General features: G+C 31.5%; 1 protein-coding gene across 2 annotated transcripts in view; it reads left to right on the top strand.

Annotated features, from left to right (window-relative positions):
• The window catches only part of LOC147068326 (uncharacterized), a 322,385-nt gene that overhangs the window by 295,127 nt on the left and 5,619 nt on the right, over positions 1-21,639 (top strand). The window contains exons 5-6 of one of the 2 annotated variants that reach the window (XM_085952711.1): positions 9,991-10,134; positions 20,080-20,097. In XM_085952711.1, the coding sequence (XP_085808837.1) occupies positions 9,991-10,134; positions 20,080-20,097 (162 nt within the window). The remainder of the gene's footprint in view (positions 1-9,990; positions 10,135-20,079; positions 20,098-21,639) is intronic. The other variant, XM_085952712.1, reaches the window with a different exon arrangement.

Below are 21,639 nucleotides of genomic sequence, written 5' to 3'. Positions count from 1 at the left end.
TGCTTCTTCATCTTCCGCCCTCCTATCTCCCCATTACTTTTAAAGTAATTAAAACACTATGAAATTATTAGACACAAGGCGCTATCTTTGCACTTAAGTAACTAGGTTGTGTGCCAATCATTAACAATATATTAACAGCAGTTACCAGCAGCAAAAATTATATTTATTTTGTATTCCCTAATTACATTGAAAAATTCTTGCGAATCATACTCATAAATGTATGCTCTTTTGTCAGTGCAAACCATCGTGTACACTGTTCATACATTTTTTTTAACCCTTTTACTCCCATTCGGCCCACCAATCCTATGCGAAAACTCCATCTGGGCCGATCCATCGGCCGAAAGTTTGGAACCTTAATATCTTCACGATTAACAAATTCTAACTACTCATATTATAATAACATTGAATAACCCGTGTTTTATTTTAAATGTTCTGATTTAGTTGTCCAAGTATTTTTATTACCACCTTTTTATTAGCTCGTTTTCTTGTTTGTCCAGTAAAAATCTTGCAATCGATTTTTAACTAATTTCCCGACTAGACATTTGAAACTTTTAGAATATATCAGAACGCGATGACAATGCATTTTTTTCATTTTGCTTGCACTTTTGAGTAACGGCGTTCAACGATTTTGAAAAAAGAATTAACTCGCTTTCTTGTTTTTTTGGTTGTTAGTTTTTTACTTCATATTATCAAGTACAAGTTCTAAAAATCTCATATATGTTATTCAATTAATAAATGTTTGAAAATTTCTTATAATTGCTTTCTTTATTATGCATTTGATCATTTTCTTTCAAGTTGAAGGGATAATTCATAAAAAAGTATTTATTTATACGTAGAATTGTCAAGTTTATATGATTCAATAGAATTTATAAACGTGGTATATTAAAAGTTCTTTTTATCTTTTAATTATGTTGTATTACACTGCGGATAGAAAACACTGTTTATTTACAGATGTACTTGATCTGGACTCTGAACTATGCTTAAATTATAAATGAAACCTTTCCGCAAATATATACCAAAGGAAACGGTAACTTATAATGAATAAAAGTTAACCAATATGTAACATAATATTAAAAATTTTCTCTTTAATAAAACACCGTATTACAAAAACTTCACACTCATAAAGTAATTTATAACAATGCTATAATAACTCATTTAAAAATCGAGTCTAAGGATTTAAAAACTAACACACGACATATTTAGGCTGCGCGCACACGGCAAAGCGAAGTTTCGGATTCATCCGCCAAACGTCGTTTTCGGGTCGAATGCGTTTTGTTTGCGTTTCGTTTGCGTTTCGTTTACGGCGATATATCGACGATGCTGTCCAAACATCTGGACAGAGAAAACACAGTTTTCAAGGAGATTCATAAACGCCTTTTTTTGAAACTGCACCCTGCTGCGAGAGTATTTACCTCTCATTACAGTGGTGTACAAGGGTAAATAAATCAATATAAAATCAGTACATAATATTGCATTATACCTACATTTATTTTCCCACTATTGCTTCTTTTGGAGCTGGACTGTTTTATATCGAAAGCGTTTTGAAAATTACCTATTATTGTGCCTATTATGTATCATCATAAACTTTGTCTAATCAATACTATCGACCGAGGGTACTTGATGGAGTTTGAATTTAAATTCTAATTGATTTAAGTTTTGTACTATTATTATTTATTAATACAATAAAAAAAAGATTATAAGTTAATACACAAAGAAAGGGTAAAAACCTTATTACCTAGATACCCACTAAGTAAAGGATGAAGTATAAAAACATAATATTGTGAATAATTTGAATACTTGCATTGTTTCTAAAAACTTGTTGTAAATACTATTAATACATTCGGTAGGTAAGCAGTTTTACAAAATAAAATAAAAAGTTTTGACACAGCACAGCTATGAGAAGAAGTATTTCATCAGAAGAAAGGCTCGCCATAACTAGAAGGTAAACTAAACTAAACTAAAAAACATACATATACCTATACAAGTACATAGGCACATACCTATCAATAGTAGTAGGTAGGTATTCATTATTCTCACTACAATATATTATTATTGGTACCCGTTTACATTTTAGTGTATATATATATAGATCATCTAGATGAACAGATTTTAAGGGAGATATTTCAAATGTTTATTTATAATATGTGACAAAACAGAACACCCGGAAAAAACCTGGCTGTTCTGTTTTATCATGTTCTGTATTGTTATTGTTTTGTTTTGTCATGTTCTGTTTTGTCATGTTCTATTTTGTCATGTTCTGTTTTGTCATGTCCTGTTTTGTCCGGTTACCATCTAAGTCATACCACGTGTCTGGGCAGTGTAAAAATAAAACCCAATCATGATGAATTGTTTGCAACCAGAAAGATTCACTTGAATGCTTAATGCTTATTTGGACTATGTCTGCATTTGCATATACTAGCTAACAAAAATCCGCATGAAAGTCATTTGAAATAATTTCTACACTATGAAAATATCTAGGTAAAACGGTAAAAAAGAAATACTTAATAATATGTAGGTAATGTTTACATCTTAGTTCGCCACTGGCCTCTGAGACAAAAAAAGGTTTTTTTTTAATTCTTCGGATAGTGCAATAAATAAATTCTTCCATAATAACACTAGGGGTGAAAACAAAGACTACTACTATCAGTTTGCAGAACACAATAAGGCACATATTGTATGACATAATTTATTACTTTAGTCCGAAAAATTTGAAAAAATCCTTCTTTCTTAATAATTAGTGTCATCAAGAATTGCACAGTGGCGTTTATGCAATGGGGAAAAAAACAGATATAATTTAATTAAAATATTTTATAGATGTTTTGTATATAATTTGTTAGAACAATGTATTATATTATTATACCTATTGTATATTATTATTATGTTTACGGCGATATATCGACGATGCTGTCCAAACATCTGGACAGAGAAAACACAGTTTTCAAGGAGATTCATAAACGCCTTTTTTTGAAACTGCACCCTGCTGCGAGAGTATTTATCTCTCATTACAGTGGTGTACAAGGGTAAATAAATCAATATAAAATCAGTACATAATATTGCATTATACCTACATTTATTTTCCCACTATTGCTTCTTTTGGAGCTGGACTGTTTTATATCGAAAGCGTTTTGAAAATTACCTATTATTGTGCCTATTATGTATCATCATAAACTTTGTCTGATCAATACTATCGACCGAGGGTACTTGATGGAGTTTGAATTTAAATTCTAATTGATTTAAGTTTTGTACTATTATTATTTATTAATACAATAAAAAAAAAGATTATAAGTTAATACACAAAGAAAGGGTAAAAACCTTATTACCTAGATACCCACTAAGTAAAGGATGAAGTATAAAAACACAATATTGTGAATAATTTGAATACTTGCATTGTTTCTAAAAACTTGTTGTAAATACTATTAATACATTCGGTAGGTAAGCAGTTTTACAAAATAAAATAAAAAGTTTTGACACAGCACAGCTATGAGAAGAAGTATTTCATCAGAAGAAAGGCTCGCCATAACTAAAAGGTAAACTAAACTAAACTAAAAAATATACATATACCTATACAAGTACATAGGCACATACCTATCAATAGTAGTAGGTAGGTATTCATTATTCTCACTACAATATATTATTATTGGTACCCGTTTACATTTTAGTGTATATATATATAGATCATCTAGATGAACAGATTTTAAGGGAGATATTTCAAATGTTTATTTATAATATTATGTTTTAAATATTTATTTGATAAAAGATACAATAGGTATAATAATATAATACATTGTTCTAACAAATTATATACAAAACATCTATAAAATATTTTAATTAAATTATATCTGTTTTTTTCCCCATTGCATAAACGCCACTGTGAAATTCTTGATGACACTAATTATTAAGAAAGAAGGATTTTTTCAAATTTTTCGGACTAAAGTAATAAATTATGTCATACAATATGTGCCTTATTGTGTTCTGCAAACTGATAGTAGTAGTCTTTGTTTTCACCCCTAGTGTTATTATGGAAGAATTTATTTATTGCACTATCCGAAGAATTAAAAAAAAACCTTTTTTTGTCTCAGAGGCCAGTGGCGAACTAAGATGTAAACATTACCTACATATTATTAAGTATTTCTTTTTTACCGTTTTACCTAGATATTTTCATAGTGTAGAAATTATTTCAAATGACTTTCATGCGGATTTTTGTTAGCTATATGCAAATGCAGACATAGTCCAAATAAGCATTAAGCATTCAAGTGAATCTTTCTGGTTGCAAACAATTCATCATGATTGGGTTTTATTTTTACACTGCCCAGACACGTGGTATGACTTAGATGGTAACCGGACAAAACAGGACATGACAAAACAGAACATGACAAAACAAAACAATAACAATACAGAACATGATAAAACAGAACAGCCAGGTTTTTTCCGGGTGTTCTGTTTTGTCACATATTATAAATAAACATTTGAAATATCTCCCTTAAAATCTGTTCATCTAGATGATCTATATATATATACACTAAAATGTAAACGGGTACCAATAATAATATATTGTAGTGAGAATAATGAATACCTACCTACTACTATTGATAGGTATGTGCCTATGTACTTGTATAGGTATATGTATGTTTTTTAGTTTAGTTTAGTTTACCTTCTAGTTATGGCGAGCCTTTCTTCTGATGAAATACTTCTTCTCATAGCTGTGCTGTGTCAAAACTTTTTATTTTATTTTGTAAAACTGCTTACCTACCGAATGTATTAATAGTATTTACAACAAGTTTTTAGAAACAATGCAAGTATTCAAATTATTCACAATATTATGTTTTTATACTTCATCCTTTACTTAGTGGGTATCTAGGTAATAAGGTTTTTACCCTTTCTTCGTGTATTAACTTATAATCTTTTTTTTTATTGTATTAATAAATAATAAAAGTACAAAACTTAAATCAATTAGAATTTAAATTCAAACTCCATCAAGTACCCTCGGTCGATAGTATTGATCAGACAAAGTTTATGATGATACATAATAGGCACAATAATAGGTAATTTTCAAAACGCTATCGATATAAAACAGTCCAGCTCCAAAAGAAGCAATAGTGGGAAAATAAATGTAGGTATAATGCAATATTATGTACTGATTTTATATTGATTTATTTACCCTTGTACACCACTGTAATGAGAGATAAATACTCTCGCAGCAGGGTGCAGTTTCAAAAAAAGGCGTTTATGAATCTCCTTGAAAACTGTGTTTTCTCTGTCCAGATGTTTGGACAGCATCGTCGATATATCGCCGTAAACGAAACGCAAACGAAACGCAAACAAAACGCATTCGACCCGAAAACGACGTTTGGCGGATGAATCCGAAACTTCGCTTTGCCGTGTGCGCGCAGCCTAAGTAAAAGTATTTTTGCTTTCCATTTTCTAATACGCTGTCGTTCACTGTTTTATTAGAATGTAGATTCACGCATTTTCTTTCCAGATACCTACTCTTCCGAAACAATCCGAAATCCGAAATCCGATAGATCATTTTAAAGTAAATTTTACTGGTTTACAATATTCTAGATTCGGGAGTGGTTTATTTTTCTTGATGGTGGTGTCCTTTTCACATCAGCGGGATTTACTGTAGCGCTTATAAAAAGTTTCACGTCAATATTAGAGACTCCAAAGTTTATTTTATTAAACATTATTAGATACCTAGGTCCCCAGAACGCTCTGAAATAATATTTATTTGGACATGTCTGTGGTGAAACGCTTGACGTTCAAATAAAGTTATTAAATGTATATCACAAAGTGATAAATTCCCAGACGGATTCAATCATTTCTAGTTTTTTCACCGTTTTATTTCAAAGTGATACACTTTTAATGCGATTTCTGTATCGACCGTAATAAATATCACTTTTTACTGTGAAACGGACTCGTAAAAAACGATCGGTGTTTATTTACTCTCAGGAGTGTTCAACCGGTGGTCGTTATTCTTACTGCTGCTGGGACGTATTGGTTAGTACCCCTGACTCAATGTCTTTTTGAAACGTGTGGCAGATAGTGGATTGTTTCACGTGTTTAGTAGAGTTACTACCAATGTTGCTACAGTCTTTTTTTCGGAATCTAAGTCAATAAAATGCCATTTCATTCGCTAAACCAAATAAAGAAACCACTTTTTCAACATTCCAAATTCTTTAATATAGAAAATTAATAAACAATGCTCCGTGTAACAATTGAATTTCTTTCACATTGACAGTATACAATTTTTGATTGACAGTGTCAGATTTTAATACATTTCTAAGACGCTTTATAATCGTCGCCAATAAGCTCTCCAAACTGGTTTCATTACTTTTAGACATTGTCTCTACTTTCGCAGAATTCAATTATTTTGTCGATTCAGCACCTCTTGGTCTAATTTTAAGACATATAACATATATACAACAGATATATAGGTATAGTAGGCAGTGTTGCCAACTGTCGTTGACAAAAACATGCCAGACGGTGAACGTAAAAACGCTAGATTTTGAGAAAATTAAATTTCAATTAAAGTTTTTACCTATCGAAAAAAGTGAAAAACTAAAAAAAATATTAATATATGGGTAAAAATCACAATTTAAAATTGAATTAATCTAACTTCCTACAATAAGTAATAATTAGGTAATACCAGAGAGTGGAATCCCCATAATAGAATGGAAGTGGAATGCCACATGCCAAAGCACATATTAAATTATAATATATGAAAGCATTATATCACTATAACGTCAAGAATGCTCATATTGTTTGATTGTATTGTTACCGACCTACTTTCACTAAATATCTGTATAAATACACTAAATATCTAGCTTATTTTCAGCACGTTTAAACCGGTTAAAGGCACCAAAAAAACGCTAATAAAAACTCCACAAGCTAGATGCCTATCGAAAAATGCTAGATCTGGCAAGAAACGCTGATAGTAGGTACTAGAAAAACTCTTTTTTGAAAAAATACGACGCCCGTAAGTTAAAAAAAATGGTTTATTATATTATTTCATATTACTTAATATATTAGAATTTCGAGAAATGTCAATAACTTTGTATAAAACTTTAAAATTATTTATTTTTATTTTGAAATCGTCTTATTTGGACATATTGTGGTTATTTATTTTAAGACGCCAGAATAGTTATATTATTATAATATTAACTTAACTTAAATTGATAATACCAAATAGACTTCAGTGGGTTGAATTAATGAATTACGTATTGGCGAATCCTAAACTAATCTGCGTACAGACGTAGGCACGTCACAGTGTGTGTAATGTTGATTGCAGCTTCATTTTGTCACCAGTCGATAACATTGGACGCTGGAATGACAGAAGCTAAGTAACATAATAGACTGGCCCGTCCTTGACAAGGGAAGTGCATTAGCAAAACTGATGGGCGGTTGATTGCGAGTGCCGCCGGTCTCCGGTGCATCTACCCCTACCCCTTTATCACAAATCAATTACGTCGCATTGATTAGATTATGCAAGCCTTAATATCACTTAGTGAATTGTTATTCAAACGGGTAGTTAACAAATATTTAAGCGCTTTTAGAGTTCGATACACTTCTTAGATATAAAATCTATTTATTTATGTCAGGTAAACATTATAAATTCAGACCCTCTCCGGAAAATAAGCGTCGTATAAGTACATCGTTCAGATACGCGGTTTATTTGCATGGAAGTCTACCGCCAGGAAGCTTGTCATAGCAGATCAACAATTTGACAGGAGTTTTTAACGCCTGATACAATGCTCACATATGCGAGTAACGATATCATAATGACATACATTTTTCCTACATCTAAGGCTACGCTTGCAAAAATATTCCAAACTCTTGATTTTTGACCTTCACTTCATACACTTAATATACATTCGGCTTTAAATTGTACTCAATATTGCAATTAGAGTATAAGGTTTAGTTCTACTAAATTTTATTCGCTTATATAAATGTCGCATACAACATAAATCATCACCAGCCAGGTTCGATCCACTGCTGAATGAAGGCCTCCCCTAGTTCCTTCCACCTTTCACGGTCACTAGTTCCCCGCTACCAAGTACACCTATCGAACATTACGATTTTGTCGATTCAGTGAGTGCATACCTGTAGTCGTTTAGAGGCCCTTAGATATCACTAGGTATTTAGTTTTATCTTTCAAATATGCGCAATTACATGATAAAATTTAGTCAATTTTCAATTTAAGTATATTATTTTGCGAGTGTCTATAAAAATTAATCCAGTGAATAAATAATTTACATACTGGCAATATTGTAGAAACACCTTCATAAATAATATTAAATTTACATGATACTATAAATCGTATCGGCCCCACGATGGCCGTACGGCTTGCGCGTCGGCTTATTATATTTGGTGCATATTGTAAATTCCCGTTCATAATTTTGATCCATTCTGCTAATGTGTACACTGAGTCTTACACCCCGTTCACACGTGCATGGATTTACGACAGTAAGTATTATCACGGCCATAACAAAAAATACACGTGTAAATACGCATTATCACACAAATTGCATGCATTGATCAAAAGACTTCAGCGGCTTCTGAATTTTCACGCAACAATTGAACCGTGCGATATCTGCCTGCGCAATAGAATGATAGTGGCTAACCTGCCGGTAAAAAAAAACAAACTACACCGCGCAGAGACTCCTTTTGAGGTTAACCGATTATCACGACGACCTGTCAAATAGTATCGTACAATGACAACATCGCGTCTCGCTTACTCTTGAAAAATGAGATATGCGAGACAGTCAGCACGTTTACGTGTAAACAGTTGTTATCGTGATAGTTTGAAATACACACTATTGGTACAAATAAATCCATGTACGTGTATGGGCGTTATTAGTATAAGAGGCTTGAATCAGGTGCCACATCATAAAAAGTAGTCAATTCTAATAAAACTAATACTTACACAAGCGCCATGTTTAAAAACATTTTATTTGTGATATCTGTAATTGAAATACAGTGAGATTAAATTTGTTGACTTCTAAATGTCTTTCAAGCAATAACAAAAAATAATCAAAACTTTAGATGCTTAATACTATTACAAATTTTACAACACAATATCACAGGTAACAAGGTGCGTATATGTATTGAAATAAAAGACGTCTACCCTGGCGTGTAGATATCTGAAATCATATTTCATACAAAATAGTGTAAGTCAAACATTAATAATCAAGAAAAATAATTACAATATATTATATTTGTCTTATTTCTCTGACGCACGTCAATTTGCATGCGAAACGGTTTGCGTCTTTGTTGCGCGATCGCAGAAATAAAACACACACGTTGCATCCCCTTTCATGCCTGCTGCGATTAATCGATCAGTCACGTAGACGTAGATATGGGCATTTTTCTCATACGCTTACTCACGTAAAATACATCGGCTTTATCGAAATAGATAACTATCAATTGGTATTTAAATCAGTGCGTTCTTTAGTTATGCTCATTGTTACCCAATATTAATTGCTTATGCTATAAAAATAGTATTATTGTTAGCTAAATAATATTATTGAGCAGATACTCGTAGGTTCCTGTCATTAAGATATATGCATAACTAGGAAAGTATATGATAATATGTTGTTATTTTCTAGGGGAAAGAAATATTTTTTTCTAAATGATCATAATGTAGTACGACTATATATTTTAGCTGTCATATCGTAACGGCCATCTAAAATTACACAAAACCCTTCCAATGCTTCACGTACACCCTATATACTTGTGCGATCTCTTCAACCCTTTCACAGCACTATGACTACTTGTTGTCCAACATAATAAAAAACGTTGAAGTCTAAATTTACAACAATTTACATGTGTGGCTATACTAACAACTACATGATCTCTTTCTGAACAATTATAATTGTTGTATTCCCTATAGAATCTATCTTAGTGTTTGAATCCTTCGATATGATATAATTAATTGACTGTAGCGAAAGCTGTGTTTATGATCTTATGAATATTAAGTATTGTCTATTCTAGTCAAACGAGTCTGAAGAGGCCAAGCCATGTCGGAGGTCCGAATTGACGGTGCGATTTTCTGACATCGGCTGGGGAGACTGGATTGTTGCGCCAGAAATTTTCCAAGCTGGGTTCTGCTCAGGAGAGTGTGCTTTTCCATTAACGGTAAATATATTTTTTCCTTTAGCTTTCACATACAACGTGTATAAAAAGTTTTAGCTCTTATTAATGAGTTTCTGTGTATTGTATTGTATTGTATTATAATATTATTAAGAATTCGTTTTATTTTAATGATTGTTTGTATTCAATATATGACATTATAATAATGAAGTGTGATCGGGCTATGTGCGCAACCCCTGAAGGCAAGAAAGAGCTGAACGGCTGAAATTGAGATGGCTGGACTGCGCCACAGAAGATTTAAGAATGCTCGGTCAAAGCAACTGGAGAGTGTCGGCCATGGCCCCATGGGGCGGCAAGTTATAATATTAAAGTATGGTGAAGCAAACAGGTTATATAAAAGTATGGTGAGGCAGGCTGGTAATCAAGTTGCGACAAAATTTCCACGTTAACATTGCTGTATTATATGGGTACGTTATAATGACGGTCAAAAGACCAAAGTTAATCCTCCGTGATGCCCTGCATTTTTTTTTATCGCGTCGCTATTTCTCGTAAGTTATCGGCTATTGTTGGTCTGCTTCATTCAGTTATATGAGAAAGCCGATTCCTTACCCCTCTTTTATTTAATACCTCTATGATCGTTCAGGATGGAGGAAGTTTTTGAAGAAGACTACGACCCGTCAATGGTTGTAGTGCCATAAATGATGATGATGTTTTTCTTTTATTTAAATCATAATATATTACTGTATTACTGCCGAAATTGGTTTATTTTTAAAATCGGAAAATTAAATGACAACACTGATGACAGTATTTATATTTTATTATGAAAAATATGACCTGTCAAAGGATGGAAACTAATGGAAATGCATAATGCATAAATAAATGCAAAAGCTATTATTTTATTACAGAGGTGGATAGTTTTTAGTATTATTTCTGGTATATATATACGTATTTGTTATTTTGTACTTTTGTAAACTTGCTTTCTCCTTTGTGAAGCTGCTATTATATATTATTAATTATTATGTTACGGGTGTGTGGGTATTCAATATATAATATATTAACCCACTAGTTAATAAGGTATACTTAATCACAATAATTTTATATTTAAGAGTGGTTGCTGAGAGGTCCAGAAAAGAATTACACTGATTTATCAAACTTTACCATTATTAGATAATATGATAAGAAACAGTAAGGGATTCAGGAATGCTAATGCCGGTGTGATAAGATATGATTCACTTTTGATATTGGTAGGATTTGCATCAGACATAACAATTGTGTCGCTACATTTCAAAATCAGCCAAGTCCACCTTTAGGTATTTTTGACTTTTTTTGTGAATTGCTGAAGAACTACTGCTTTCTAACATTTATGCATTATCAAAATGTGGAATTTATTAATTTTAAATATTCTATACTCGAAATAATATAAACTTTCAACCTTGTGACTGTGTATTTGAGAAAACAAAAAGCTGTTTTTCTCCTATTCATATATTATGGACTTGGCTGATTTTGAAATCTAGCGACACAATTGTCATACCGACGAAATATTGATTAATACAGATTCACAAGCAAATTAAAAAAAACTATTAAGTACCTACTTACTATGATATTGAGAAAAATTAATAATTGTCACGATATGACAAAATAATATATATGCTTAGTTACTTTACTTCGCTACACATAACGTTCTATAATACGGATATCTGAGTGTATATTCGCTTATAACCAATTTAATGAGTTACGATAGTGTATTTTTATATGTATCTATTACTAAATAATATAAAAAAATAGAGTTCATTAAAAGCCTCAAATGGAGATGGGCTGGACAAATAGGTCGAAGAAGAGACAATCGTTGGACAAATTTAGTCATCCAGTGGTATCCAAGAGGTACAAAACGTCCGCAAGGTAGACCGTTGAGACCTAGAGGCCGCTGGATCAATGAAATGATAAAGTTCTGCGTAAATACGTGGCAGCGTAACGCACAGGACTGAGAGAAGTGGAAGCAGCTTGAAGAGGCCTTCATCGAGCAGTGGATAGATTCAGGATGATAATGATGATGATGATAACAAGCATTGAGTACCTAATTAAATAAGAATTAGTAACGAAAATTCTGGAAACTATATTATTTTTACTAATAAAAAAAATATATATTGAAATGTCAATGTGATTTCAAAATATTTCCCAAATATAATTATTGTTTTAAAATAATCTGTTCGTTCATTTATAACTCAAAACCTGTTCATGAAATTTGTACAGTATATAGACTATATTATTATTCGTACCAATTTAGTAAAGTTTCATCAAGATATCTTATGCCAAACTCTTGACGAGACTACCCGAGCGCGAGAGTGTAGAGTCACGCTCGGCTCCTCTCGTGTACTAAATAGTATCGGGGAGAGTCTCGCCGAACGACTCGGCGAAACGTCCGGGGGAGAGTGTGGGTTCTGAGTATACAAAGCGATTTCCAATGTTTCCTTTAATATTCTAACGTAACATGCTCAAACGACAAGACAGCGCGGATGACACAAAGGAACACCAGTGATCTTAACAATCGTGTCCGATCCTAAGAAGATCGTATGGGCCTACACAGTTAGTTAGTTAACTGGATGTTAGCCACTTGATCAACCCATTAGGTCCATACTCTGACTCCAAGCACAAACTGAAAATCAATGTGCGTTTTTTCCAGACCCAGGATTCGAACCTGGCACCCACGACATTATAAACCGACGCGTAAGCCGCTCGGCCATCGTGAAGGGTATTTTAATATAACATAACTAATTCTATACTGACGTTTTTTATCAGTTTTCTGTAAACCACTTTAGTTAGACACAGTCAAATAAAATAAGCAATGTAAACACGTTTTTAAATTGACTTAGACTTTTCTTTTCTTGTCTACTTGTTCTTTTGTAAAAGAAATCATTTATTAATAACAATAATTAAATAAATTATTAAATAAATTTAATAAAGTATATTATACTTATTAAATTTAAAGAACGTTAGATCTCAACAAAGACTGAAACATGGCAACGCTTTCAATTATCCGGTTTTAATAATAAAATGTAGGTAACATATTTGAAACATATTATAATTTTACTAATTAAAACTATACAAAGGAAGAGTTATACATAATATATTTTATATATTAATTTTGAATATACCAGCCTAATATTGTCCTTTGATGTTATACTTAATAATGATGCGTCACGGGAATATATTTTGGTTTCAATTAATTATCTTGTTCTGAATTAATGGCGACAATTAATTAATCTTGATTTAACAAGTTAACCATTAAATCGTAGGTATTATCCAGATAAATTTTAAGCAGTCAAATTTAAATTTAAATTTAAATATAGCTTAGGCGTATGGAATTACTCAATTAATACTGGGTATATATTTTTAAATGTTAAAAAGTGTACTGAAACTAGTGCTGTAATCGCAACCGGAATCTATTATGTAACCTTTAGACATATTCATTATTTTGGAACCAGGACCAAAACCATTCATTCAGAATATTTAGAACCCCGAACAGGAACCGAATCCGTCATAAAAATATTGGGGTTCTGGATGTACATAGTTGAATATCTACTTACACTTCGTGCAGTAATATTACACCTATTTTTTTCTTTCTTCTTTTGGTGTCATAGCTTATCGTGACGTCAAAATTGTTGAAGTAGGTACACAATCATATCAAAAAATCGCCTTGGATATTGAACTACACTAGAAGTTGTATGGCCACGCAATTAAATTTCTTCTACCCATGTTTCTACCTTTCTTTCTCTACTTTATGAACTGGAGTAAATTATACATCTCATTGCGGAAAATATTTCCGACTCATGAAGCTTTTCTGTGCTTGATAGTAACTGTAAATTATCTTGCAAACTTGGTCTTACAGCCACATCCAGGCGTAGATCAGTACGGGTGTGAATCAGGTAATACAAAAGTATGGTTTAGCACCTGATCACCATCCACCGAGTGCCCAGACCTGTGTCTTGATTACATAAGAGATGATTCATATTTTTGAAAGTGGTTCTTGCCGTCTTGCCTTGCCAATATTGCCAACTATCGTTTACAAAAACATGCCAGACGAAGCTATTTGGCAGGAAAAAACGCTAGATTTTGTGAAAATAAAATTGAAAGTAAATTTACTTATTCTACCAAGAATGAAGTCAATACATTTCCTTTCGTGTCTCAAAAAAAAGTGCAGAAATCGGTAAATGTCTATATGTGAAAAACCACACATTTTAACAGAAATATATTTAAAAATTAACAACAATTGCTTATGTCAACGACGTTCAAGTTTCGTTTCATTTCATTCCGATAATCGTCAAACTGATGTCACATACTTCAGCACACATTAAATTATATTATATCGTTTCACTATATGGTCATGAATGCTCCAATTGTTCCAAGTGTTAAATTATACATGCATAGTCAGAAATGTGCATGAAAATTAATATACTAAATATCTAGCGGATTTTCAGCACATTTAAAGCTGTTGGGGGCATCAAAAAATGCTAGTAAAAACGCCACAAGCCAGGTGCCTTTTTGCAAGCTTTGCAATGCCTATCAAAAATGCTATATCTGGTAAGAAAATCGTTAAATTGGCAACGGTATGGATTCCAATCTTCGTATACCCCACTTTACAGGTTGATAAAAAAATGTTTAATTATCGAGAAACATCACCAGGTAAAAGCTCTCACGGATGAAGTAGATCTTATTTTAAATTATGTTGAAAATCAAATTATAAAGTGATAAAATTGGAAATTGTTGTTCATGTTATTGTTTAGTACCTACGTCGCCTTTGTTCAATGTCCACAGGTAAGATTTTGGAAAAGCAAATTTAATCTTAAATACAAAGCGTCTAATAACAACCAACAAAAAGCTTGCCTCTCTTGTATGTTTACCAGTACTTACCTGCCGCGTTGAGTCGCTTTCGAGAATTATTAATCACAGGCAAGATGTAATATTATGAAATTATGAAATAGGGATAATTCTCACGAACGAGCGATTATCATCAATACACGCCAAACATTTCACTTACGCGTATGCTCGGAGGGATGTAAGATGTGATCCTTTTGCTAAACGATCGGGCCCTCGAAGGTAGTATTAGAGTGGGTACCTACGTTACATCAGGGTGGGATTATTATATTTGGACGGTGCTATGCTTACATGTAACATGTCCCTAATGTAACGTGTAACATTACTTATAAGAAATAAATAATTGAGAAGCTCAGATAAAGAGTTTGAACGGTACGTCTACAAATTTAATTTTGTATTATCAATATAAAACATACGATTAGGTGCCGTTTTTATTTATTCAATATTTCCACTGAAACTTTTTATATTTCATTTGGCATAATTTAACTTCTGAACATTAATTGATAACTAAAGCCTAGTATGTACAGATTAATTCTAAATAATAAATAAGTACATTATGTTTGTGTTGAGACCATTTTTTTTATTCCACTATGAAAGGAAAACTAATTATCCAAATATACGGTTAAATAAATGATTGATAAAAAAATTACTGCTTCATTGGAAATTCGATGCGTAGTATATTGTGGAATATTGTTTTGAATATAGCGTAAAAATGTACGGTGGGGACTATCCAAATTACATTTAATTGTACAGCAATGTTTTCATATGTACACATGCGTTAAGGGGGATGCTTACACTATCAGAGGCGAAAAGAGGCACCTAACGGAAAAATATGAAGCTTGCAATTTGAGATTTTTTTTTGATAATTTACAATTTAAACTGTAGTAATTAATAAATATGTATCTGAAAACACTAAAAAGATTTTTTATTTTTTTTTTAAATTTAAAGATAAACTGGCAATTGTAAAAAATATAATAAAATGTGAATTCGTTGCAGGGTCAAATCTTATTATTAAATTATATTTTATGGCCATATTTATTATTAAAATTTAGTTTATTAAGTGTTAGATTTTCTGTCGTTTAGATTTTTGACTAATTCATCGTTTTAATATTTTTTATATATATTTTAAAAAACATCGATTTTTATAAAAATATAAATGTGTATAACTTGAAATCCTTTTTATTTATATCTAGATAATTAGTACAGTTGAAATTGTAAATTATCAAAAAAAAATCTCAAATTGCAAGCTTCATATTTTTCCGCTAGGTTCTCTACTGGCGTGCCTCTCCCCCTTAAGTTCCAAACGAATGATTATGCAATATTATAATTATGCTAAAAGTTACACACCATTGAAAATATTGGTATTACAACGACATCTACTCAAGATGCCTCGAAGGTAAATCGTGGTAATGTTTATTTTTCAATGAGGTGTATGTCTGGTAATTCAGTATTATATATTATTATTATGTATTATGTTATTATGAAATGGTAACTTTTGGTAGGTACCTACATACAAACCGTTGTATTGTGTATAAATTATATTGGTATTACAGCGACATCTAGTCAAGATTCATCGTAGGTAATTCGAAATAAAGTTTATTTTTCCTTCAATGAGATTGTGTCGCTGCATTTCAAAATCAGCCTAGTCCACCTTTAGGTATTTTTGACTTTTTTGTGAATTGCTGAAGAACTACTGCTTTCTAACATTTCTGCATTATCAAAATATGGAATTTATTAATTTTAAATATTCTATACTCGAAATAATATAAACTTTCACCTTTGTGACTGAGTATTTGAGAAAACAAAAAGTTGTTTTTCTCCTATTCATATATTATGGACTTGGCTGATTTTGAAATCTAGTGACAATAGAACAACTTTTCATCAAGTTTTCTACGTCATAGCTCCGCATGCTGCATGCACTAACACTGTTAGGTCACGTTGACTTGTCATAGTAGATACTCTATATCTGGCATTATTGAGATGAATAAAAAGCTTTAATTATATTTCTCCTCCTTACAATACTTTCACATTCGAAAGAATGCTCTTCGTCAGTTGCCGCAAAGGTTTAGGCATTTTAATGTTCATAAAACTTCACGTGATACCAAAACACACACTGAATTATGGGCGCAGGGAAAGTAAATTTGGGGGGAAGGTTTTAGGCCCTGAGACGACCGTGGTGATGACGTTTAAGACTTGATATTGAAGTCGCACTGTATGTCTCGTAATTCAGTAAATATACAAGTAAGTATTATAATCACTATGTAATGATAACTTTAAGGAAATCCTGAAAAGTATTTAGTTATATTATATTGTTAATATAAGTTATATTAAATATCGTTCTTTCAAAATAACTACTTATATTATGTTTGTTTATTAGATATTATTTGATGAACGAAAGTTTGCTCAATATAGGTACTACACTTTTCATGTTAACTTTGACTAGGTGTCGACCTATATATTTAATCTGTTAATAAAGTGAAAACTTACTACTAAATTTGTAAATGGTTTATAAACTAAGTAGGTACTTAAAATAAGTTGTATTACGAAGGTGTAAATAAGATACGTACATATTAAATAGGTAGGTACCTACATACATAACATGACGTGTGCTTGTGTATAAATCGGGTGAGATTTTAAAAACATTCGGTATCTAAATTTAATTTAATAAATACCTGCAGAATTAAGCACCACTATTTTGTCGATAATATTTTGCAAGATATTCGATTTTTTTGTTTTGTTTTAAAAATAAATGTTTCGAGTGACTGATAAAGCATACCTTTGCAGTAATACAGCACGGCAGGTTGGCTGGACCACCCAGATTTTAATCCACTCTCTCTAGAATACATTAACTTTTTTGGCCAAAAAGGTGAGCTCCCTCGCTGGTGGCTTCAGAGGTGGTCATCCAAACGATGCCATATACGTAAACGACGACCCTTTCAAATATTGAATGATTATTATATGTAATTATTGTTTTTTTAATATATTCGTTATAATTAATATAATTTACTTTTTATCCTTGGTAGAGGGTCACCAGAGATAACTCAAATATTTAATGCTATTTCCATCAATTTAATTTGTTGTCTAGTCTGTTGACGTAACTACTTATATTTTACGTAATATTATTAAACATGTTTTAACATATATATTAATTAGCTAAGAATATATCGTCGGTGTTTTGTAAAAAGGGCGAATCAACCATTTTGGCGAAATCGAGATTTTAATTAAAATACAATATGTACCCGACTAGCTTTGTTGTGTAAAAACGGCGAATTTTTATCTCCACAGGAAAGTACTTAAAAACGATAATTGACTAAAATTAAATTAATTAAAATTACGAAATAAAAAGCAAATGTGACATATTAGGCCTTTTAAAATATTATATAATAATACCTATTATAATGACAGTATTCTTTCTAAGCTTTATTATATACTTGTTAGATGTTTATAATCATCTACAGACTACAGGTAAAAAACAAATAAATGTTAAAAGTTAAAAATCCTCCTCCTGTAAAGCAGCATTTTGGCTAATTCGCCCTTTTTACAAAACAACGACGATATTTATTATGTACATAAAGTCAAAAAATCAAACGTTTTTAAAATGATTAAATCTAGGAACGGGTTCAATAATCAAGTTACGATATTAAAATGTGAAACAATGAACAATAAACACCTCACAAATACGGCATTCTCATATGAATGCGTGTATTAAGGCGCTAAGTACCAAAAAAATAAAAAATGACATTTTTATAGAAAAATGTTCTACATACCAACGCCAATAATGTCAACTATGGTCTAAGTGCCTCAAGAAAGTCAAAAAAACACAGTAAAATATTTAAATCTGGCGACTTTGTAAGTCCTTTGGAGTGTTTTATTTCTAACGGCGTAACTATGTACCACTGCAGTGCCAATGGCATTCAATATAAAATGGCTGACGACGGTGTGTTGACACTCACGAGTTCTTAATTCCTAACATTATGGAAGCTGCCGAGATTGCTTCACACTGTGAAAACACATTTTTCAAAAGGTCTGCTTCATGCAATTTTACTGCAATGACTCAGTATTTTCTAATCACAGGCAATACTACTTTTTGGTACTTAGAGCCTTAATTAATACACGTATGCATATTATTATGTCGTGACCTTTTCAAAGACAAGGTACTTATAGTACTTTTTTCTTGTTTTTTTATTATCCTTTTTGATACCAGAAACTTCTGACAAAATTGTCAAAATAATAAACCGTACGCCATAAATTATTTTTGTTGTAATATATTGAGATAAGTTTACGACTTTTTCAATTGCCAACTTCATCCACGTAGAAAGAGTAATAAGTGACTACAGATCACCTAGTAGTTGTCAACTCGAGTCAAGCCACTACTTTGTATTGAGTATGTGTAAAAAGTGTCTGTCATCGTATTGTCTTGATTATTGAATAAGAGTAAATTTAGGGTACTATAATAATTATTGCTCCCATAACTAAAACTGGCATGAAGTGTATTTGGGTGCCTGAATAGTATCTAAATTCGAAAGCGTAAAGTGTTCTATCCATAAAAATATATCATAATAATATATAATAATATCTGTTCTATCAATGTGTGTTACCAACGCTCACATATGCGTGTGAAACATAAACTCTTAAAATCCAAAAATTACGAGTATCTCAACGTGGCATGGAAAGTTTCATGTTGGGCATATACCGGAAAGATCACAAAAGAAACCATTGGATAAGGAATCAGACAAGTGTACGCGGTGTGATAAAGGTTGCCGAGCATATGAAATGGCAATGGGCTTAACAAGTCACTCGGCGAGTTGACACAATGACGCCTTAAAACCCGCTGTATAGACGAACTCATAAAGTTCAGTGGATGTACGTGGCATCGATGAACTAAGGACCGAGAATAGAGTAGGGCACTAGGGTAGGCTTTCATCTAGCAGTGGATCGAACACTGACGGCTGATGATTATGATGACACTTGTTTTAATGTTTATAATTAATTAACTGTTGGATCAATGTATTATATAATGTTCTTCGTAAGTGGAAACCTTACGAGAATATTAATAGACAATATTTTCTGTGATAATTTAATTGTTTTTCTTTTTTCTGCCCTATCATGCAATCGCAGGCCATGGATGGAGAATGCGTAAGGATTTTTACTAACATTTTGTAAATTAAATTATTTATGATGTTTATTGTTGTGCTTTTATAATTTCAGTTTATTTAGATTGAAATGAATAAAATTTCGGCTTTCAATTTATTTACCCTACCTACCTAAACATTGCAGCTTAGGAATGCTGATTTGTAGAAACTGTACGCTTAGTAAATTAATTACTTCGTACTATTATGTTGTCTAATCATTTTTATGTTTTAAATGATTTCTAACTTAGGTCTATAAAATATATGAATACGTGTATTAAATAAGGCTCTAAGTACCAAAAAGTAGTATTGCCTGTAGATACAAAATACCGAGTCATTGCAGTAAAATTTCATGAAGCAGACCTTTTGAAAAATGTAGTTTTACAGTGTGAAGCAATCACGGCAGCTGCTATAATTTTAGGTATTGAGAACTCGCAAGTGTCAATACACCATCGTCAGCTATTTTACATTGAATACCGTTAACCACTGCAGAGCTACTTACACCATTATAAATAAAACACGCCAACGGACTTACAATGTCGACAGGTTTAATTATTTTGCTGTATTTTTTTGACTTGCTTGAGGCACTTGGACTATATTTGAAGTTATTGGTGTTGGTATGTAGAACATTTTTCTATAAAAATGCCAGTTTTTATTTTTTTGGTACTTAGCGCCTTAATTAATACACGTATTCATATATTAATTATATAAAAGTTGAGTTATATTTTTGTAAAGTATTCTACCTATTTAATACTTTTAAAAAAGCACACACAAAGCCTACATTTATTTAACAGAATCTTAAAATATTTACTTCTTAATATTATTTTTTACAATAAAAATAAGAATTTTATGAAAAGTATCCATATACCTAATCAAAAATATACTATGTAACGCCGCGTTCGATAAACGAATAATAGGTATCTAATAATTCTCTGCCTTCATTTATTTTTCAACTAATTTAAATTATTTATATTATGCACTATGTATTTGTTGATTCTTTGTAATTTTTGACATACCTTTGTCATCAATATTTTGTTTGATAAAACATTAAAATTATAATCTCGGGTAGCTTTATTTTTATTCAATATAAACAAAAATTATTGTGTTTGAAGATTCCAGAATTAACTAATGATGCCATTATTTGTAAGTAAATTATTTATCAGCAGTTTTTGTTTTTGTTTATCTATTAATTACGAGTATATAAATCGAATGTCAATATTTATTTTATAGATATAGTTTCGAATTCATTGATTGTTTTAAGAACATGTTGTTAAAATGCATGTTGACTATTTCAATTTGTGTTTAATCGATTTAAAATACCTAATGGGGTAAACTAATAGTGTCAATAACCATTCCTCGTAAGGTTTGTGAAGGCCCGTTTGCATCGTTTTATAATTAGTGAATTTTATTGGTACACGGTAATTTACTAATTGCAAAATTACTATTGAAAAATCTACACATTCTTTTTTATATAAGTACCAAAGTACCTACGTATAAAATGATTTTATTCCATGTTAATTAGTATAGATTGATAATAAATAATAGATTA

Source organism: Rhyacophila brunnea, unplaced genomic scaffold, assembly GCF_057557595.1.
Source record: "Rhyacophila brunnea isolate RB1 unplaced genomic scaffold, BYU_Rbru_1.0 scaffold_3, whole genome shotgun sequence".
NCBI lineage: Eukaryota > Metazoa > Arthropoda > Insecta > Trichoptera > Rhyacophilidae > Rhyacophila > Rhyacophila brunnea.
The sequence above is the reverse complement of the archived record's forward strand: the minus strand, read 5'-3'. Positions and strand labels throughout refer to the sequence as shown.